The sequence below is a fragment of the Conger conger genome, chromosome 4 (genome assembly GCF_963514075.1).
Source record: "Conger conger chromosome 4, fConCon1.1, whole genome shotgun sequence".
Taxonomy (NCBI): domain Eukaryota; kingdom Metazoa; phylum Chordata; class Actinopteri; order Anguilliformes; family Congridae; genus Conger; species Conger conger.
Window position 1 is genome coordinate 68,547,285 of NC_083763.1, and position 23,723 is coordinate 68,571,007.

Sequence of the window (23,723 nt, forward strand, 5' to 3'; positions counted from 1 at the left end):
GCTCCAGTCTCAGCCTCCTATAGCAGAAAATAGCATGTTGCCAACAGATGCCCTGTGAATGGTCTCCAACTTCAGCCAAAACACACAGTACACCCCAAAATATCCTGTATATCTTTTCCTCTTTTACACTGACACATTTTTCCATTTTATTAAAAAAACACGGCCTTGCGGTTCTAAAGTGAAAACACATAAAGTGCTTAGCAGGACTTTTAAATGACCGCCCTGAAAGATTAATGGGACACATAACAGTTTTATTGCCGTTTCTCTTGGTTTTAAGGGAAATAACCGGGGAAGGCTTTGATACGCGCGTTCCAATAACAGGCGTGTGAGCGTGTGCGGAGAGAGCTCGGCGGCTGTGCGGCTAAGAGCTTGTTTTCACACCCCCAGGACCGTTTCCCCCCCCCCAACGCTGCGGAGCCAGGCCACGCACGGCTTCCCAGCGACGTTTCCCATGATCCCGCGGCAGGGAGCGGGGTGGCAGAAACGCGGCGGCGACGTTAGCGGAGACGGGGAGCGGTGCCAGGCTCCAGCCGTGCGTTAACGGCTCGGCGTCGGTTCAGCTCTAACCGCCGCGTACCCCGGGACCGCCAGGGCGCCGGCACTTCGAAGGGCGCCCCTGGCTGGATCTACCCCATTAATTTTTGATGGTAGGAAAGTGGTCCCTCTTCTTAGCAGGCGAAGGTTCATTACTTTTTCCCGTTCTCGACGCCTCCGGGGCCACGGGGCCACGGAGAAGGCTGTTGCTCTGTGAAGTGTTGAGCTTTTACAAGCCTCTGGAAAAACAAAAACACGCCGGTACCAACCGCGAGGGCCATGCCCGTGATGCGGGGCTCAGGCTGCTCCCGATTCCTGCCCGGAATGGGATCGTAATCGCTCAGATCGCGGCTGAGCACAGACGGTGGTAGGCAGTCCTGCAGCTTCGCCCTTCACTGGCCACAACTTGGCCGAGGGAGAGAGGAGTTTTTGCCAGCAGGAGACTCGCTGCATAGTTACTTAGTGTGGAACTCATCTAGCCAATCAGGCTGCTACAACACTGCTACTGCAGCAGCTGCCTGGTGCAATGCCTGTGCTGGCCAGTAGGGGGAAATGAAGTGAGTTACACCAGGGGTGCACAACTCCGGTCCTCGAGGGCCGGCCTGGGTATTGGTTTTTGTTCCAACCAATTGCCTTGTATTTCATTTGCTGACCACTATAAATGACCCTGGTTCAAGCCTGTCCTTGAGCACAGTCAAATCATTAGGATACACTTGCAGTCTGTAGCCGGTACTCATGTACGTCAGATAAGATATGATTGAGTCAATTAAATAATTAAGACCAGAAGTTGATACAAAGTCCTGAAACGGATCAGCCCTTGTTGTGCACCCCTGAGTAACACTTACGGGGGGCATTCTCTGTCACTGATGGGAGGTTAAAAACACCCAAAAGCTGAACATGGAGACCAAAGGCTATTAATACCAGAAGGTCAGTTGGCTCTGACCTCCTCCCTCAAAAATACAATGAGCAGGCCTGATCACATATATTTATTGATCACATAATGAGCCTGATCGCATCTCATTTCTTCCCAGTCTGTTCTGAAGCTCAGATGACCGCATGAGGGAAGACAGGAAAAGGTCCTGGGTTCTGTTATGACACACACCAGCACCAGTGAGCTCAGCCCAAGCTATTCCCCCGTGATTTTCACAGTCATAACCGGAGAAAAGTCATCCAAAACCGGGTTACGTCCTTGAACCCACGTGCAACCCGAAACGGTGACCCCGATTCATTTAGTTTCCAAGGTCATCGCACTGTCTGTCAAAGCCTCTTCAGCTTCCCCTGATCCACAAAGTCATGCAAGCTGGACCACATCCAGATAAAAGTTTTTCCGCATTATCAGATAACAATTGGATTAGGCAAATTCAAATATACACACAGTCAGATAGCTTAAATATAAACACACTGACCAACCAGAAGGGGATTGTGTTTCCCAGTTAAATGTATGTTTACCAAGGATTTTTTTAATAAGACACAAGAATTATGAACACAAAAAATATTCAATTCCAATTAAAAAGTAACCTCCGGTTTTCTGTCGGCGGTTTCTGAGTAAGTGACGCTAATCTGTAATTAATGCGCGGCCGCGGCGATAAGCATCAGCCATTTTGTCAAACGCGCCGCTCGGACGTGAAGATGATACAGTGCCGCGGGCCCAGGCTCTGAGATGTCAGGTTAAATAGATCACCGTCAGAGACACGTCAAACGGCAGAGAGAGGGCCATTTGTTTCCCCCGCGCTGTTTTAACCCCCCGGTGGGCCGTGATTCATCGTCGTCTCTGCGCTAACCTGATCTGAGCAGGGACGAGCGGCAGCCGATCGGAGCCAGAGAGTTTTTATCTGTCGCTGACACGGTATCTGTCAGGAAGCAGTAGCCACTCCTGTCCTAAGAGCCAGTTCCCAGGGTCAGCTGAGCGGGGTGTGGAGTGTGGGGTGTGGTCACTATCAGGATCGCGGATGTAAAGATAGAGGGCTTTCAAACAACACCGCACTAACTTGTTGACTTTAGTGCGGCTACAATGACGCAGCAACTTTATGAGAAAATGATTCCATCGCCTTGGATGCAATGTCGTCATTAACCCTGCCAGTGTCAAATGAGTAATTGTTTTGATTCAAAATATTTTTCATGCTTTAATGAGCACGTCTGGTCTGGATTCGTACCTATGATATACTCTCAAAAAGTGCAAACCCCACGTTCTGGTCCTCTTGGTTGGCTCAAGTGCACCAGGCAAGATCAATCGAGCACAGAAAAGTATTTGAATTTCATATTTATCCCAGGTCTGTCTCGAACATGACCACAGCGGTCAGAGGAGTTTGACCAGGAACTCCAGTCTTCCGTCTGCTCTGGTAGACTGGATCGTTTCTCTCCCCTGGTGACAGCCAATCACCCCGTGTAATGTGGGCAGGAACACTCCATTTTTTGCAGTAATTCCCGGGGCTTTAAATCAATACTTCATTACATGGAAATGCTCTCTTTTTGGGCGCGGGCTGGCTCAGCGGAGCGCTAGGCCAGGGGAAACGTGGGCGACGTGGGCGAGGTTTCGAACGCCACGCGGCAACGGGCGAACTCATTACAGTCTTCCTCACTCCATCATCAACCCGTTCGCATTCGCATTTCTTTACCTTCCTTTCTCCTCGGCTTCCCTCGTTCTCTTTCCTCCCTCTAATGAGAGGCTAGATTAATGGCAGTGTGGGTGGAAACACGAACACAAAAAGAAATTAAATGGGCTCACATGGTTCTTCTAATCTAAAAAGCTTGTTCTGCTGTGTACACTATAATATTAAGGACAAATCAAACATTGATAAAAACGTGGGTGAAACAGGCTGGTTAATTTTCAGCTCTGGGATAACACCTGGATATCGGGGCTCTGAGAGCATGTGAGTGCTGTGGGCCTACGTACACGGCTGCACGCGATGTTTTCCCTCCCCAGCGCTGTTTGGACAGAAAAACACGACCACGAGGCCGATGTCCAGCCGGGAGAAGAGGCCGCTTTCGGCAGGACTCCACAGTGCTCCCATTTTAGAAGCAATTGCTCCTGAAATTAGATGTCTGCTTTAACTGTAAACATAATTTGGCAGCACATCTACTAATCGGGATACATTAGTGCGCTACAAATTAGGAGCACATGTGGTCCTTGGGAAAGAAATGTAAGCGTAGCACCCAGTGCAGACAGGTCTGCTCTTCTCTAAAGGAGGATTGTAGCTTCACAACCAGGCAGGCTTGGTCAGACCTCCCCCCCTACTCACCCCTCTCTCTAACAGGCCCTGACAATCCCCCTGTGGCTCCCTGTGCCCCTCTCAACATCTCAACACCCCATCAATCACCTCATCACCCGCCTCCAGCCCAGCTTCCTGCTCTGACTGTGCGATTACTCTCCAGCCCTGCACAGTGCACCCTGACTCTCAGATATCCCTCATACTCTTACCCCACCCTCTCCACACCCTGCACAGAGCACCCTGACTCTCAGATATCCCTCATACTCTTACCCCACCCCCTCCACCCTGCACAGTGCACCTTGACTCTCAGATATCCCTCATACTCTTACCCCACCCCCTCCACCCTGCACAGTGCACCCTGACTCTCAGATATCCCTCATACTCTTACCCCACCCTCTCCACACCCTGCACAGAGCACCCTGACTCTCAGATATCCCTCATACTCTTACCCCACCCCCTCCACCCTGCACAGTGCACCTTGACTCTCAGATATCCCTCATACTCTTACCCCACCCTCTCCACACCCTGCACAGAGCACCCTGACTCTCAGATATCCCTCATACTCTTACCCCACCCTCTCCACACCCTGCACAGAGCACCCTGACTCTCAGATATCCCTCATACTCTTACCCCACCCTCTCCACACCCTGCACAGTGCACCTTGACTCTCAGATATCCCTCATACTCTTACCCCACCCTCTCCACACCCTGCACAGAGCACCCTGACTCTCAGATATCCCTCATACTCTTACCCCACCCTCTCCACACCCTGCACAGAGCACCCTGACTCTCAGCTGTCCATCATACTCTTACCCCACCCTCTCCACACCCTGCACAGAGCACCCTGACTCTCAGATATCCCTCATACTCTTACCCCACCCTCTCCACACCCTGCACAGAGCACCCTGACACTCAGATATCCCTCATACTCTTACCCCACCCTCTCCACACCCTGCACAGAGCACCCTGACTCTCAGATATCCCTCATACTCTTACCCCACCCTCTCCACACCCGCACAGTGCACCCTGACTCTCAGATATCCCTCATACTCTTACCCCACCCCCTCCACCCTGCACAGTGCACCCTGACTCTCAGATATCCCTAATGAGGAAAGCCCATACCGCACCCATCTCCCCCATGCCCCCACCCCGATGCCCCTCTCCTCTGCACCGCACACTCCAAGTCAGGACCTTAAAAAAAAGTTAAATTATATCATTATGGCTGAAGCCCCAAACCAGATTTCATGGAAAGAATAATAAATGAAGTTCTTTGTTCCTGCCGGCTCCTGCAAATCCCACCAATTTATTTTCCCTCTCTCCCTGGGCTTCTGTCTCTGCCCCCTGTGTAAATACTGAAATGGATTTATATTTCATCGGTCATAAAAAAATAAATAAAAATAAAATAAAAATACAAAAAAAAGAAAACAAACTTCAACCCTTCAAGACTGCATTCTATTAAAACAAACCGAAAAGAGAAACAGAAAAACAAGCAATTACTCTGTGGGGGCTCGGAGAGAGAGGAGAGAGAGGGGAGAGAGAGAGATGAGAGGAAAGGGGAGAGAGAGGAGAGAGGGAGAGAGAGAGCGAGAGAGAGGGAGAGAGAGGGAAAGAGAGGGAGAGGAAAGAGAAGAGAGAGGGAGAGAAAGGAGAGAGGAGAGAGAGAGGAGAGAGAGAGAGGGAGAGACGATGGAAGAAGCTGCTGTACTACTGTTACTCCTGCTGCTGCTAAATTTTAATGAATGTCTCATTCCTGAGAAGAAAGGGAATTACACGCACACACACACACACACACACACACACACATAAACACACACACACACGCACGCACATAAACACACACACACACACACGCACTCACACACACACGCACATAAACACACACACACACGCACACGCACACGCACACACACACACACACACGCACACACACACACAAACTAACATACACACACACGCACACACACACACGCACATAAACACACACACATGCACACACACACACACATACATAAACACACACACACACACACACTGCGCTGGACTGTGGACCAGGCAGGTGATTTGAGGAACAATAGGGCCTTGTAGTGGCCAGGAGGCCCCATCTTCAGGTCCTGAGGTATTTCATTAGCCAGCGAGCAGTAAGGCTATCCGCGATGGGAGGGGGCTATTACACCCCCCCATTGGCCCAATAATCAATGCCTTCTACAGCCACCCCACCCCACCCCCCCTCACCCCCCAGGATATACAGCAGGCTCATGTATCTTGCTGAGGCTGCCTTTGTCACCCTGTCCCATGACACGCACAGGAGGCGAAACGGACCATAAATCTAACAATATATAAATACAATAAGATCGGGGGGGGGAGGGCCTTTGATTAGCTCCTGAGGAAGGGCTGGGGCAGATTGTGGGTTTAAACTCACAAAGTACCGTGGGGATTAATTAAGGAGCATGTCAGATTAATTGGACATTAATTGTGCGGTTGATGGTCAGTCCTCCAGTGGCGTGTGTGCCGTTTGTACAGGTGAAGGGATTCACCCAGAACCGTTAGGTTAAGAGCTAAAGGTGTTTTTCTCCTTATTTCATCCCATTAATTAGTCATGGGAAAAAGAAACACAGCAGAGATACAGAGAGAGAGGTGCAGGCTGGGAATTCTGGCCCTAGCTCCAGTGGGATTAGCAGAGCTACTTAGCAGCGGGCTGTGTGTAGAACCTAGTCTAAGCCCACCAAACAGTCTGATAATCACACAGTGTAACTGGGCTAAACTCAACTGTCTTTTCCTCAACCTGACTTTCCACAAACCCATGACAAACGTGAGTCAAGACCGCCCTAAATGCCCCAGCATGGAGCCCTGCCCACTCCCACCTCACTCAGAACAAAGTTCTCAATCACCAGGCTCCGCCCTCCCCCATGTAACTCATCCACAGAAAGTGTAACGGAATGCAGAAAAACACATCTCATTCACACTCTTAACCACACACACACACACACACACACAAATGCATACACACAGACACATGCACACACATTCACAAACATACACACACGCAAACTCACACACAAACACACACACACAAACACACACACACTGCTAATTACAGCACCCCCCCGCTGTCTCAGTCAAGCCCTGTTGCGGGCACAGATTAATCACGGTCTCTCAGAGAGGCCAGTCGATATTCACAGAGGCTGAAGCAGCCTCCAAGGGGCCACAGTGCAGCCAGAGCTCCACCAGCCAGGGTGAACCAACCCACACCACAGCTCCAGAGCTCCCCCAGCCAGCGTGAACCAACCCACACCACAGCTCCAGAGCTCCCCCAGCCAGCGTGAACCAACCCACACCACAGCTCCAGAGCTACTCCAGCCAGGGTGAACCAACCCACACCACAGCTCCAGAGCTCCCCCAGCCAGCGTGAACCAACACACACCACAGCTCCAGAGCTCCCCCAGCCAGCGTGAACCAACACACACCACAGCTCCAGAGCTCCCCCAGCCAGGGTGAACCCACTCACACCACAGCTCCAGAGCTCCCCCAGCCAGGGTGAACCAACCCACACCACAGCTCCAGAGCTCCCCCAGCCAGGGTGAACCCACTCACACCACAGCTCCAGAGCTCCCCCAGCCAGGGTGAACCCACTCACACCACAGCTCCGGAGCTCTTAAAGCAGTACTTTTAATGAGGCAGCGTCTTCCTCCTCTGGGTTAGGCTGAACACACTCCTCCCGCCTGCTTTACCTTCCTCTTATCGCCATGTCTTCCCCTATTCCCTCACTTCCTCCCCAGCCCCACACCGCTCACGCAGATGTCTGCGAAGCCCCGAAATGTTTGCAAAGCCCCCCGTCCCGAACATGACCGCAGAGATAAGGAGAACCGCAGCGGATCTGTGCGCCACGAGATAACCGCTAGGAACGCGGAGTGACCGCCGCTGCCCCGCTCCCCTGGGAGGAGACCCTCGGATGTTTGTCTCAGGCTCCAGAGCAGACTGATTCCAGAGGAGACCAGGAGCAGCCAAGCCCAAAAGCCCCTTGCACTCATCCCAGCGTGACCCCAGGCCCCGGCCACAGGAAGGAAGGTGAAAAGGCCGAGGGTGGAGGGGGGGGGGGGTGGGAGTGATGACAGAATGCATATCCTCTCCTCCCGCACACCTGTAGAGCCACAGGGGTCTCTCACAGGTCACACTTCACCACAGAAACCCCCCGGAGCCAAACAAAAACATCCTGCGGCCCTGGCCTCCTTCCTATAGGGCTGACACGATACGCTGTTCCTGTGAGCTGCGGACCCACAGGAGCGCTAGCCTGCATTTTATACCCGGAGTGACTAACACAGCCGTGCATTCTTACACAGTATCCATTTACACAGCAGGGTGCGTACTGCAGGCACTTCTATGCTTTGCTTAAGGGTATAATGGCGGTGTTGTACCTGGGAATTGAAGCCGTAGGTTTCAGGTTACAAGCTTAGTTCCCTAACCATTATGCCGCACAGTTTGTTATCACATTATAGCATGACTAAAAGAACAATATTAAAATGGCCGTTGTCAGGGGTGCCCAATAATTGCCTTCGCAAGGCTGCCTAGCTTCTGAAGACCACCACAGCCCTTTCGAGATAGGGAAACCCAACAAGTGACAACCAACAGCAGAAACTGTTGACCAATTATTCACGAATGTATCAATAAATAGAAGATAAGTGTAACTTTGAGAAATTCAGGTACGGGGCTGATCTAAGCCTTGTGTCCCAACCGTTGTTAGCAAGCAACAGCTGCTAGCATAAATGTCTAACAGTAGAGGGCTGCTGTCTGCAAATTTATGCTTGAGGAAGAAAAGGGGGAGGAGAATCAAATTAAGGGAGTTCTTTGAAAGCGGCTAATGATGTGTACTTAATCTGGCAACCGTGACAATGTGTGTAATGGACCTTTGAGTGGGTTGTGCAAACAGTGTTTGTTTAAATACCAGCTGAGGTTTTAACAGGATGCTGTAATTAAGAATAACACTGAAACTGGTCACTGCATGTTAATACGGTGCGTTTCAGACCCGGAAAGATTTTAACAGGGCATTTTTTATAGCCAGCCAATTAAATGGGGTCCATGCTTGATCAGTCATAAATGGCAAGGAAATAGAATATAGAATGACGTGAAAAAATGTAGTATATATGCAGGGTCTAGTTTCCTGTTGTACAATGGCTTATGTTTCGGCATTTCAAAAATTCAGTGTTTGTTTACAAACACAACAGAACAAAGCCAATTCATGAAAGGGCAGTTGGACTTAAATGGTAAAAGGTTGGCATTTATATAGCGCCTTTATCCAAAGTGCTGTACAATTGATGCTTCTCATTCACCCATTCATACACACACTCACACACCGACGGCGATTGGCTGCTATGCAAGGTACAAACCAGCTTGTCAGGAGCATTTGGGGGTTAAGTGCCTTGCTCAGGGACACTTCGACACACCCAGGGCGGGATCGAACCGGCAACCCTCTGACTGCCAGATGACTCTTACCGCCTGAGCCAATGTCACCCAAGTTTTAGCAATTAGTGACTTTATTTGAAAACAAGGCATTCAGTTGAATGCATAAATTAATGTTAATCAACGGCCATGAAAGCCACACAGTCAACTTCAAGAGCTATGCAGCCAGAGAGCCAGCAGTCCCATGGTGCATCATTCTGTTGTGCTCCTAACCAAAGGACAAAGCCTTTTTCAAAGAGAATAGCCAAGTACAAAAGAAGAAAAGTGAGCAATTTTAAAATGAGAACCAAATTATACTTAATTTTCCATTCCCTGTGTATTCTGTGTATTGTTTTATCCAATGGAGGTTCTCCTTAAATGAATCCACAATGGCCAGTTTGCATGCAGTTCTAGGCTGTTAGCACACCAAGTCCACTACTGAAGAATACATGATAAATGAGGCTCTTTGTATCACTGAAGACACACATATTACCATATCTACCCACAGTCCCAATGGGTCCACTCTCCCAGAGCCTGCCCGAGAAGAACTAAATAACTCTGGAACAAAAGGATTGATTTAAAAAAATGAGTTCAGGGTCATCTTTTCATTTCTGAATAGCAGACAAAGAGAAATGTAATTATCACTAATTATCTCGAGCGAAGCATTGGCCATCTGTGCCTTTTACGACTTTTATGTTGCAGAAAACACTGTCTTTTCATCATTCGTGTCTAACCCTACGAATGGTCCTTCATAAAAGGACCCATGCAATTTCCCCATGAGTACCACATAGGACCTTTATAAGCACTACACAGACATTTATAAGTGCTTAAGGGATACAGCGTGTGATACTTCATATGGCATGGTAATGTCAGCACTTATGAATGTTAATGGAGTGCGTATGACAGCAACAGTTCCATGGCAGTTATGAAAGATGACTCATAGAAAACAGACATCCCATACCGAGCGCCGCTCGGTATGAGACAGGGACCAAACGCGACCGAACGGCCGTGGGAGCTAAATCAAATGGAGACTCCCAGACCGGTGGGATGGCTGTCTTTTCACAAAGTAAGTGAAAAGGCAGATTAAGGCAGCTATGTGAAGGCATAACAACTGTCCAGTGCTCTGCTTCTGAGTGCATGCATCTTCCAGCAATGGAGACTGTTGGAATTGAACCCTCCACGCCCAAAGCGTATGCTAGTTCCCACATCTATCCTACATCTATCCTACATCCCTACAGAGTGATTGGTTCACAGATTTCTGACAAGCCTTCGGTACTCCACATGCAGTCCCATAATGCACCGTTCCCGTCCGACTACCACAGCTTCATTGCCCACCAAGGTACCCATAACCATCTCGTCAGCAGGGGTCAGCTTGGTGCGTTAACTGTCAAACGTTAACTGTCAAACATGTGATTATTGTATCGTACATATCGTACAACCCGGCGCAAGTCAACCCATTTCGGCATAAGAATGAACGTTAATAAGAAGAAGAAAAAGACAAGTAAAAGCTCTGCCTTATTCCAAGAGTGAAATCAGTCTGCAAATGTACGCTCTGCAGCATTTAATAAAATGACAGCTGAAAATCGCATTCTATTTCAGGGGGGGGTGTCTAATTCAATCAAAATCAATAACAGAGCGCGGCACAGTCCGTATGCTAATCGCATCGCGGCGTGGCCAACGTCCCGGCCACTTCCGCAGAGAAAACAGTGAAATGGAGGCGGTAGCCTCTTCCTTTACAAAGATCAATTCGGAACGTCTGTCGCAGACAGTCGATCTCATTTTCACCTAGGCCCAGTGGCAGTCAGGTTCACCTGACAGCTGTTTCTTCTCAAATTTAACGAGAGCATAACCAAACAGACCACCATCTCAACAACAGACTATGGCCTCTGTCCTCCACTGTAATACGAAAGTGTGAGCCATCACCGGGGCATACTATTACTGGTAGAGCTTATCTAATGGTCCAGGAGGGTTTCATATGCTGGGCACTCCCCCACTATGAGCCCTCTTGATTGGCCTTTCTTTGTTTTGTTTTTTCTTTCAAACACTACGTCCTGCGAGTCACAGACTGACAGATGTGTCTAGTGTGTATAATGATGCTCAGAAAAATACATTAGCTCAGAGAGGGAGAGAAAGAGAGAGAGAGAATCAGGAGGGGGGGGGGGGGTTGGTCGAGTATAGACACAAAATGGTGCCCTCTTGATCAAATAAACATCCCTGATTGGACCACATTAGATCTACAGCCAGTGCAGGAGAGGCTCCGTAATGAGAACATGCCAGTCGCACATCCCCAACCTTTTATTTCCCCGAAAGAAAGCGGGGAAAAAAGAAGCCTCAGACGTAAATAAATCAGGGGCGAGACGCTCCGAACAGAGCTTTTGCATGTCATTAAAAAAAAAAGGAAAAAAAAGACGCGCCTTCCCCCGTGTCATGCGGATCATTATTCACCACGACGACTCTAATTCCCCGCACCTCGCCGTTATATCACTTATTTCCTGTTTGCCCTGGAACCAATTAAAGCGAGACTGGCCGAGTGTTCACCTGGAGCCTGGCGCGGGGAGACGGATGGAGGCGGAGAGAGGCGGCGGGGGGGACACGCGTTGTAGCGCCACAGGTCTGCTAGCAGTTATCTCGGCCCACTCCATCGCTGAGGCCTGATTGTTTGGGTTTAAGGCACATTAATCAGGAGAGAAGTGGAGGAAGACACTCCGGGAGCAGAGGGAAAGGGAGAGGGAGAAAGAGGGAGGTAGGGAGGGGGGAAACGGAGGAGAGGGAGGGAGGCATAGCGTGAGGTGGGAGGGGAGACGGAGGGTGACGGACCACGAAGATGGAGCTTGTTCGACCAAACTGCTGATTTAATCAGAGAGCTCTATTGTGCAAGATGCCTGAGAGTGAGCAGAGGGCACTTGTGAAACACTCAGGTAACCAGCTCTTACAAGTTTTAAAAGTAAAGAACTGAAAGGAAAAGCCGGCTACAAAGACTAAATGTGTGTTTGAGTATTTCTGTGTTTGTGTATGTGTGTGCGCCGTGCATGTGTATGACTGTGCACCGTGTGTGTGTGTGTGGGTGTATGTGTGTGTAGGGGGGGTGGGGGGTGTGTGCGGGTGTGTGCGTGTGTGTGTGTGTGCGTGTGTGCGTGCACTGTGCGGGTGAGCGTCGGTATGTGTGTGTGTGTGTGTGTGTGCGCTGTGCATGTGAGCGTGGATATGTGTGTGTGTGTTTGTGTATGTGTGTGTGTGGGTGTGAGCGTGCACTGTGGGTGTGTGTCTGTATGTGTGTGTGTGTGTGTGTGCGCTGTGCATGTGAGCGTGGATATGTGTGTGTGTGTGTGTGTTTGTGTATGTGTGTGTGTGGGTGTGTGTCTGTATGTGTGTGTTTGTGTGTGTGTGGGTGTGTGCGTGCACTGTGGGTGTGTGTCTGTATGTGTGCGTGTGTGTGTGTGTGTGTCTGCTGCTAGAAGAGCCCTGGGCTGTAAGCAGTAAACTCCACAAAATCTTTTCTCAAAAACAGAAGGTTTAAATGAGTTAATCACCCACTTCATTAAGCAATGCTATTTCCTAATGGCAGATGCTGGAACTAGATACCTGGTCAGCTCAAGCCCCTGGCACAGCCTGGGGGACTGCTAGCCCCACAACAGCAACCAGCCAATCAACACACCCTGTCAATCCAGCACCCAGCCATCTGACAGTACCCACACTCCCTCTGGTAAAACTAAGTCATCCAACACACTCATTTATTTCCAAAAGGTTTTCAGGAGTTGAAAGTGGGTTTCAGGTGAATGGATGGGGAAGGGGGTCCAGGTCTGGTGGGCCTGATGGGGTACTTCACATTAATATATATAAGTACAGTATATACAGCGGTGTGAAAATGTTTTGACAACCCTGGTCAAAAATCCTTTTACAATTAATATCTAACTGACCTCTAAATGGTACAACATTAAACATAACATATTTCTTGACATTTTAAAGCAAGATTACTTTTAGTTTCAAAATAATAAAAAAGGAAAAACTTCAGGCTTGCATTCGATCACATATATCTCTTCTGGCCAGCTCAGGGTGTGGGTTTCAATGACCATCACACAGTCAGTTTTCACGCTAATGAAATTAGCCAAACCTAGGTGACAGTCTTGAGTTGGCGGATGGGACCAGGTGGCGATGGCGAGTGGATTTAATAGTGATTTTTTTTTGCGCACATATAAACATCATTTCGGATTACTTTCGCTGAAGGGCGTCCTGCTGTGATATAGCAGTGATATTTCCGCTGAAGGACATCCTGCTGGGAAGTCAGCGTGTTGTGGAGCAGGCCAGACAGGGGGAATTCGGTATGCAGAGCACAAACAGAGACGCAGGTGGGGAATGGAAATCAGAAGAGGGGCCGGGGCCTACGAAAAGCCAAACGCTGATTAAACACACCGATCGGGACGGATCCCACACCCGGTCCCCCCTACACCCACCCACCTCGTCCTGGGCTACCCCCCACAACCGACACAAACGCTCAAAGTGTCTGAAACACAAACAGCCTATCCCCTTACTCTTCAGCGGCAGAGCGAGAATAAACATTTGTGTGGCGGTATTAAAGTGGTAGGAAATCGATAGTATGCTCTGTACACAAGTGAGATAGGCCGTCAACGGTCCCTGATTGCTCATATTTCTCACTGCGGATCAGCCCCCCCCCCCCCCCCCCCCCCCACACACACACACACACACACACACACACACTCAGCAGGCCTGATCTTACCCCTGGGGTTGCTGAGCGGAGCTCACCTGGGGCAAGTGGCCCGGCAGAAGGACAGACTGACCCAGGAGGGCCACTGTGTGAAACCTGCTCTGTCCAACCCAACCCCAGCTCTGCCCCTCTGACAGATGGGACATGCTGGGCCCCCGCAACTATGGCCATCTGTAAGAGCACTCACCCCACCCCCCAAAATAAGAGCAGCACTCGAGCAGGGTTTAGGCACAGGTACCCAGAGCCTACTGAACACAGCCAGGGAGGCACTGACGAATGACAAACGGCGAGAGAGAGAGAGAGAGAGAGAGAGAGAGAGAGAGAGAGAGAGAGAGAGAGAGAGAGAGAGAGAGAGAGAGAGAGATGGGGGGCACGTGTTAGAACAGAAATGGGGGCGTGTGTCAAATCCCTGTAGACTACACAACCTGGACGCCCCACGCTAATCCATGACTGATGTGTTTAGCACTACTGAGGGGAATTCATAAGAAAAAGTAACATCATTTCACGAAATAAAATCCATCTTTTAAACGGTGGTCTCTAATAACCGACCGTCTTATAAAGGTTGAACGCCACAAAACACAACATTTAATCAAAAGGAGTAGGGCTCAGCTGAAAGAAGAGCATATGGATGCGCGTGACAATGCATACATCTTTAGAATGACTAAATACGCATCTAAACAGGCCTGTGCGCATATACAGTACAAGCTGAGCCGAGTCCATTCTAATTATAAATCATCGAGCGATTCCAAGAAAGTGGGCTCCTCAAATTCTTAACCGCCTGCGCTGCTATTCTGCTCAGACAGCTTCCACCGGGGTGGGTGGAGAGGGGATTTCTGTAGCTACAGCTTGCGCCAACTAACAGACCGAGAGAAGGCAGGTCGCGCGTAAATCCCAGCACGCTGATGCGATTTGCATGCTGCCACCACAAGGCACAGGGCTGGATTCCGTTGGCAATCAAAACATATACGAAAACGATTAAACAAACAAAAATAATATATGCACGTGTCTGCGCCGGCGATATAGGGGTAATAGAATAATAACCAATAGCTACTGGTGCGACTGAAATTACATTAAATGATTTTCACCATCCGTCATCGCGCGTAAAAATGTGCAAGTCCATTTAGGCACCCGCAATATGAAGTGCCTCGCTAATTGCAATTTTCCAAGCAGGAGGGAACAGACTTTTCTCGCAAATGCACCCTCTGTTTCTCAACGAGACGGCGGATTGTGCACAGCACGACGCCTTTGATTTCCCCCTGAGATCAAACGAGCCTTAAGCTTTTTTTTTCCCGCGAGCTCAAACCTGAATGACAGAACAGGGAACGGAACGCAGCGACGACCCAGTAGCAGTAGTTTATAATAATAGCACAGTGTGTGTATTAACAGGACCAGTGTTTCTTAAAATAGAAATACAGGTTCGGTTAATGGAATAGTAGCCTATTTCTGAAACTACTATATACAGAGAATGAACACTGGCGAATAAGTAGGCTACCCATCTTAATGAGTGGATAACTTCAAAGTTCTGTTCCACTCCCCTCCCTTTAAAAGACATTTTAAAAATGATATATGCCGGTCACAGTTAACATCAAACAAGCCTTGCCTGTTTGAGACAACAGGTATTTGCATTTCTGGCAACATATATTTATGGGAACATGGAAAGGGTTAATCTTATTTGAAATTGTTACTTTTTTTAAAGAATTAGCATACAGCCCGCACCCAACCCAACCAATTTGCGATGGGTTAGTATATATTATTCCGCAAAAAACAGAGTAACACGTTCTACACTCTTCCTAATCGGACTCTCAGAAATAACGATATTTTTAACGGCATAAATCTTACAGTAGCGAACCATAAAAGAGAGCAAAATAGACCCACTCATGTGGCGACAACTTATCGGCATTAAATTATATGGTAGATGGCAGGTGTCACTATAAATAGTCGATCTACCTGTTGGACAACAATTTCATGAAGAAAAAATCTGTAGCATGATTTTACAAAAGATATTTGCCATTCCACGCTAAACATGAAAGTCACTTCCAAGCCATCGTGCAATTTTGCTTAACATAATAAAACAGTTTTTTTAACGTGAAAGTGTGACCGTGGGTAGAGTCCATATAGTAGAATTGTGGTGCTAAGCTCCAACGATGAAAATACATGTTTTTCTCCACGTTTGAATACAATTCCTGGTAATAAATACGCGTGGTAGCATACACTAAAACCCCTTTATATTGGCTTTTGCGTTCGTAACTGTCAAACGACAACACAACAATATTGTTAGTGTTCAGGTTGGTAACTGAAGCAGAGAAAGCATATAGACCCTAAGTACCAGAGGAAGCGAACAGGGTCAGGGGGAAAGGTAACCTAATTTACCGGGGCATCCATCGTCCGAGGAAGTAGCTCGGTTTCAACCCGAAACAACACTGCATTGCAGCTTCGCGAAATCAATCCCTATGTAGGGCATTTACCGATCATCGTCACCTTAATCGCACCGAGAGAGGGGGGAAAATCACCTGTGCACCCCGTCTTAGTCAAATTAATGACATTATCAATATGAAAACTTCCACGTGTTCTCTCGTGTGTAAAGAATAAAACTATCCTCCACCAGTTGTGCATTTTCAGAAATGAGAACAGCATGGTATCCCCATAGCACGCTAAATCATAAATTCCAGCAATCAAATATCTAGAAAGAGAGAAGTGGAATCATTACCTTCTACCGCTGAAACCGTTGTGATTACACATAAAATCGCTAGAAAATCCATTGTGAGGGACAAGGTATTCTCCTTTTTTTCTCCCATAATTATTACCAAGGGCTGCAGTGCGCAGGCAATCCTTCAGTTGTCACAAAACGATATTCCTGTAGTGTAAATTTTGAGTCACATTTCAAGCCGTAGTAAGTAGCAAGTGAAGAACTGCTTTAGACGCTGAGGTAGGGGGAGATGAGGAGGGTGAACGAGGGAGTCCAAGAGACCCCCGCCCCCCACTCCCCCACCCCCCATCTCACACCCCTTTAACACCTTGTAGCCAATCACAGACAGAAAACTGCGAATCACAAACCTATCGTAACAGAGCGCCCCCTCCCACCAACACTGCCAGTACGGAGGAAAAAAACTTTTCAGCCAGTTTGAGCCAATGTCTTCTTGTGACAAAGTGAAATGGCGCCTACGTGTGGTCATTAGAGGGCAGTACAGTCAGGATTTCGAATAATTAGTGATAAATGCTCTTTGAGTTTGATTATACGACCAAAATTAATCGTTTCTACTGGCGGTCTGATGGCATCCCCGTCCGGGTGTTGTATGCCTTAATGGATGTTGATATCTTGTAAATGTCACGATAGCTTACTAGCCCATCAGTCATTACAGCTATATGTTCCAGTTATGATGCTATATTGAATTGCTTTTTGCATGATCGATATTATGTATTAAAAGAAGCAGGACATGTTTCAGTGAAATCGGGTTGTAATCGTGATTAAATACAACAGAATGCTTATTCAATGCTGTCAGCTTCCTTCTTGCTAAGTGAGTTCACCAATTAATTTAACAGCAAAGTGTGCATTTATCTCATCATTGAGCCTTAACCACCGACGCAAGTTGTATTGCACCTTGAAACAACATCTCTGAATTAGTATTAAAAAAACGGTATGGTCAAGAAAACTATGTGACATTGGTAGCTTACAGAGGCGCTAACGTGGGCACAGTCTGCATTTAATAACAATAATAAGGGGTCAACTATCATATTATTTTGCATTTTCTGAATCTTTCTGTTGGATTAGGCTGCTGAAAACCTGTTAAATGTTTAACACAAGTGATCTTGACTTGTTCAAGTGACAGTCCATGACAAACAGTTGAGACACATTTTTATTAAAATACAGAAATATTTGCAGCAGCATTTTTCAGCCTATAGTGCAAAACAACACATTATTCAGCCTATGGTGAAAAACTACATAACTCAATTTTTCAGCCTATAGTCCAAAACAACACAACTCCATTCCTCATCCTTTAGTACAATACAACACAACTACGTTATTCAGCCTATGGACCAATACTACACAACTAAATTTTTCAGCCTATGGTCCTATACAACTGTATCACATTATTCAGAAGAATATGCCCTGAGCAGAACACAATGCCCTGGAATCTACATTTGTCCTTGAATGTGAGATTCCACCTAAATTAAACTGCCCAACTGCGTTTGTGAAGAACAGTTTTATTTATTAGTCAGTGACAGTTCAGAATTAATGTTTTTTAGAATCCAGTATAATACCTACACTGCCCTACGTTTCCTTTAAGCCTGGCTGTTAGCTCCATGCCAGTCGAGACCTCACTTTTGTCATGTAGACAGACAAACCCCCAGCTTTTATAGCACCCCCTACACCTCCTCACCCCTATCAAAATGGCATCCCTCATGCTGCCATAGCTTAAAGCGTCCCGTAATAAATTTAACACATCACAGACAAAGCGGACCCCTCCCTTCAACACCGGTCGCCAATATGACCCCGCTAATCGCTGGTCCACCTCACGGAGGGGGTGCTCCTGCATCTTTCCTCCAATTGCGGAGCGAATCAGGCATCAGATGGCTCTTTTTTTTCCCCTTGCGTGCATGTTGTTATCCCCAGCCCCCATACAAATTTGCATCTAAAACCTCCTCTAATGGCCTGGCAGATCTGGTACAATGCGCGAACATTTCGTTATGATATTAGCAGGCTGCTCTGCCCGCGCCCCATTGTGGAGGCCCGCTCCAACAGATGGCGGACACAAAGGCCCCCTCCCCCCAGGGTGAGACGCAGGCCCGGCCCCGTGTTGGGGGGGGGGGGTGGTATTTGCCTATCAATAGAGCGGTCACCACACCTGCCTCTTTTCAATTATCCTCCAGCTCTCCTGGCAGTGCCACGGCTGACATGCAGACCACACCCTGCAGCCTGGCACCCGGCCCTGGACCGCAGCGCCGCATCTCTGCCTAACCTCCTCCCTCCTTTCCTTCAAACACTCAAAACTGTGGCTGGTGTGTTTGAAGACTGTGCAGGGGAGGGAGGGAGGCAGAGACATGGGGCGGGGGGCGGGGGGGGGGTCAGGAAGACTGGCCCCTGAAGACTGGGATGACTCATCTAGGTGCCGGAGATGGTTACCCGCAGTGCAAGCCGTACAGCATTTTACAGCAAAACTAGCACAGGAGAGCGGAGGCCATTTTCTCAATGACTTCAGCTGATAGTGCCTGCAAGAGCCTAGTGAGCAGCCAGGGAACACATATGGAACGCAGTATGGAACCACAGCCAACATAAGCCAATCATAGCCAGGCAGAATAGACAACAGTGCCCTGAATGTGTGGTCTCTCAAACTTGCCAAATGGCCTAGGCTAAGTCCTGAGCACAGTCTACATGTTAGTCGTGTCTAAGCATTGAGTTCAGCCTAAACATTAGCTAGGTCAAAGCATTAAGCTCACCCTATACAGCATGCAAGCCATTTCTAAGCGTTGAGTTCAGCCTATATGTTAGCCATGTCTAAGCATTTAGCTCAGATAAACGTTAGCCATTTCTAAGTGTTGAGTTCAGCCTATATGTTAGCCATGTCTAAGCATTTTGCTCAGGTTATACATTAGCCATGTCAACAGTAAGTGTTGAGCTCAGCCTATACTATGTGTTAGCCTTGACCAAGTGTTGAGCTCAACCCATATGTTAGCCACGTCTAAGCATTGACCTCAGCCTATGTGTTAGCCAATGCATTCACCTATACGTAACCCTATGTGTTAGCCTATGCGTTTGCCTATGTGTTAGCCTATGCGTTTGCCTATGTGTTAGCCTATGCGTTTGCCTATGCCTTAGCCGATGATGGCAACAACCGCTTTTGCTGATTCAGCCTCCCTGTGTTTGGCTCTCTCAGCAAAATGTATTTTAATACGGAAAACCAAGAAGAGAAGAAATAGCTCACATTAGCATAGCCTCACACTGTAGACTGCAAGTCATTTGGCTGGCTTAGAAGCACCTGGGTTAAGGCCTTATTAAGTGCGTGAGGAGGAGGCGAGAATGAGAAAGAGCTGAGGCATTATTGCATGTGTCAGGCTTCACAAGCTTACTTTGATCCGAAGGTCAGGCTTGCTGTTCGGTAGCAAACCTGTTAATTTTAAAGCTTTGCTTCATCAGGTAGGCGTCTCGCATCCTCAGAACTTGAGCTCTTCATCCAAATCGCTTTACTGTCCATCCAAACACTGTGTGTGCGCGTCTGTATGCAGGCATGAGTGGGTGACTGTGCATATCTGCTTATATGTGTGTATTCCTGTTTGTATTCATATGTGTGTATGTTTATAATAAAATATATACATATACATTCCTTTATTGCAATATGCTATATGTCTATTTCAGGGAGCACAAAACAAAACCAAAGAATGTAAAAGTCTAGACAAGTGGTTCTCACTCCTGGTCCTGGAGAGCCGCAGGGTGTGCTGGCCTTTGTTGTCACTCAGCACTTAAATGATCAATTAAAGCAGTTAATTACACAGTTGATATTATGGCGAAAACAAGAACCAGCGCTGGTGTAGACAGTGACTCTGCAGTTGAAGTAGTCTGAGACCGACCTGCAACAGGGCTCACCGTCTGGCCATGTGATCCCGGCACAGCCCTCTAATTGGCCGGCCTGACAGTGATTGACAGGAGCGGTAGCTGGAAGAGTCAGTGCAGACACACACACACACAGCGGGCTGTCAGGTGTAAACAGCCACCAGAGCTCCCACATGACTCCTCACTGTAACGCCGGGCCCCGTCATCTGCGCTGTGCTTCGCCCTCCGCTATAATCACTTGGCCCAGGAACTGAGCACTCAACCCTTTTTTGGATTGCTTATCTCTTAAAAATATATATATATATGTTTTTTTTAAGTCTGTTCCAGAAATGTGTTCAAGACAATGTTTCCTTCAGTTACCAGTAGTGATTGTTACGTCAGTATAAGAATGTTCAGCTAAGAACACTCTAAGTTAACATACCTTAAAGGGATAAATCAATGTATTGGTCAATAAGGGAAGATTATAAAGATAGCATGTAGGACTGAACTGAGCACCACAGTTGACACATTTGCTCTACAAATAAAAGTGTGCACTTTTTCTTCATAAGTTGACCTCTGTGCTCATGTACTTCTACCACGAATGTGGAAATCTGGTTGTAGTCTCTTATTTGTTTTCCATAAATGTAAAACAGGGAGGTATCGGCACTGAGCAACATGGACAGTCAAATATTGACCATTTTGGCCACCAAATTTCCATGTACTGCATGCTTACTCATAGCCAAACATTATAGCCTGGGATAACCTTCTGACCCCTGGGTCATCTCCATGGTACCAGTAATGAGATTTTGTGCAAACACACACATACATGCACACACAGCACAGAGGATAAACTGACTTATGTTGGTCACACTTTACAATAAGGTACATGAATTGGCCTTGGTTAATATGAATATATTATTGTACAAATGCATTAATTCTTTCATTCCAATATGAACTGGCAATAACTATTGTAGTTCATTAATGTGCAAATATGTACATAAACAGAGCTATACAGATTAACTTCTCAGTACTGACTTACAACTGTATTAGCCAATGCCAATTGTAAAGTGTTACCCTAATTCTTTCAGGCGATGTTGTGTTGTCATGATGTTTGGCTCTTGCAGTTGTTGAAAGACCACAAAGCAAAGAAAACACAATGCTCTGCCTCATATTCACACTCCCCAACACACGCCCCAACACACACCCAAACCACAACTCCTATAATTACCCAAACACCCACCAAGTAAGAACACTCACTCTCCAGCTCCAGTGCTACACATACTCACAGCAATGTCCTTCTAACAGGTTTTTAGACCAAATGATGCCGTGGGATGTGTTATTTTTGTTTAAAATAGAAAATGTATTTTGTTTCCCGGTCACATAATCACACTCAGAGGACTAAGGAAGGACATTGAAACAGATCAGAGGGTAAGCGTGAGAACACTGGGGTGCTGTCGAGCCGAACTGGGCGTTGGTCTGGAGAGTACAGGGTTAACTGGGAGTGTTGGGTGGGAACAGACAGTGTTGCTGTCCATCACCCAAAAGTGGACCATAATAATGAATAGAGAAAAGACACCCGTCTGGACTAGTTTAACTTAGCGGGAATTTAGAGAGCTTTCTCTTTTGTTTCTGTCTCTTTACCTTACAGCTAAAGCGTTTTTGACCTGACAATGGGTTTCGCCGCGATGTGAGCGGACTCAAATCTCCCCGAATCTCCCCAGCACAAAGCCCAGTGAAGATCACCGTGGAGACCAGCGCAGATTGCCACATTAGGGGGCTACAGCAGCAGTAATGCATGTGGGCATGTTGACACTGCTCCTTCCTCCGACGCTTTGCTTCACCGTATTGCAATATTGCAAAAACAGAAATCCAATAAAAGGCTTAAGGCGTACAGTGTGTGATCTTGGAAATGGACGCCCTTCACTTTCAACAAGGGTAAACATGTTTACTGTAATGCCCTGCATGGAAAATAAAGAGGAGTTCAATGCATGACATCGCCGGTCTGACTAAAAGACTCATGTTTAATACAGAGTACCAGAACAGGCATGAACGAAAGCCAATTTCCGATGAATAGAAATCGACTGTGGGGTTAGTCACACATTTAAATCTGATATTTAAAGAAAAGCATAAACCCAGTATGATTTCAAAATGAAACGACCGTTGGAAGTGATTTATACAATTACGTATAAGCTTAAAGAAAATGAATTCACTGTGGTGAAATTATATCCATATATAGTAAATGGAAAAAAAGTTCACTAGCTTGTTTTTTTTATTTTTTATAATTCTTGATGTTATTTCAGTTGTAGATATCTGATATCTCTGACAAACTGGTGGCTTTACAATGGCAGGTATAAAACATTGGGTGATTTCTGATCTAAAGTAATCACAAAGCAGCTTTAACAGTGGTGCTCCATCTCTAGGGGTTGTACATACAGTACGTATATAAACTGATTATTCTTAAAACAATTATGTTTAATATTATTTTCAGTTGGAATGATTTATCATGGAACTTACTTTCGACCACAAATCCCCAAAGACCCTATACCTGCTTTTGTAAATCTAGGACATCTCTAAATTTCTAAAATATCTTTCATTTCACAGAAAATGCCTAGAGTGGCAATTATTTCTTTAAGATGCATTGTAGAACATGAAGAAATATTTATTGAGACTTCTCAATTATTAAAATAGCTTGTAAGTTGCAGTTAATGTAATAGGTATTTGGCATATTTATTATCAGTGTAGGTATGCTAAAATGATTACATTAATAATGTAATGTTTCACTTTTTGGTACAAATCTCAAAGTGAAACATTAAAACTTAGGCATAACATTTTTTATAAGATGTAAATTCATTTAAAAAATGTAATTTGTGTCACAAAATCACTGCGTACACCAAGTAAATGTTTGCCCAACGTTGACCTAGTTTTATTTAGGTTTTTTTTTTGAGCAAGTGAGTAGTATTCGCTTTGCTGCAGTAGTTATCGTCCATCTGAATCATAGTACTACACTATGAGCAAAGTCTTTTAATCACGCACAGAAGCCACAGACTTCTATTCGTCATCCAATTTGACCTTTTCTACTCGGCTAACCCATGCCTCAATGTTAATAGAATCCTGTCACTGAAAAGGAAGCATTGCCAACCCTGTTAACCTCAATGGGGTTCATCAAAACTGATGGTCTTTACGGAACCATAAATACCCCTGGTGTGTAATAGTTTAGCAGTCAGTTAGTTCACCGCAGAGAGTGCCATTTGCACAGAGAAAATAAAATGTCCCCCAATAAGTGAGTGACGCCGGAATG

At 46.8% G+C, this 23,723-nt stretch overlaps 1 protein-coding gene across 2 annotated transcripts in view; it reads right to left on the minus strand.

The window, feature by feature from the left end:
- The window catches only part of LOC133125895 (ephrin type-B receptor 1-like), a 220,908-nt gene extending 204,092 nt beyond the window's left edge, over positions 1-16,816 (minus strand). For both annotated transcript variants that reach the window (XM_061237606.1, XM_061237605.1), the window contains exon 1: positions 16,607-16,816. In XM_061237606.1, coding sequence (XP_061093590.1) covers positions 16,607-16,694 — 88 coding nt within the window. In that variant the 5' untranslated portion in view covers positions 16,695-16,816. The remainder of the gene's footprint in view (positions 1-16,606) is intronic.
- Positions 16,817-23,723: the final 6,907 nt, after the last annotated feature.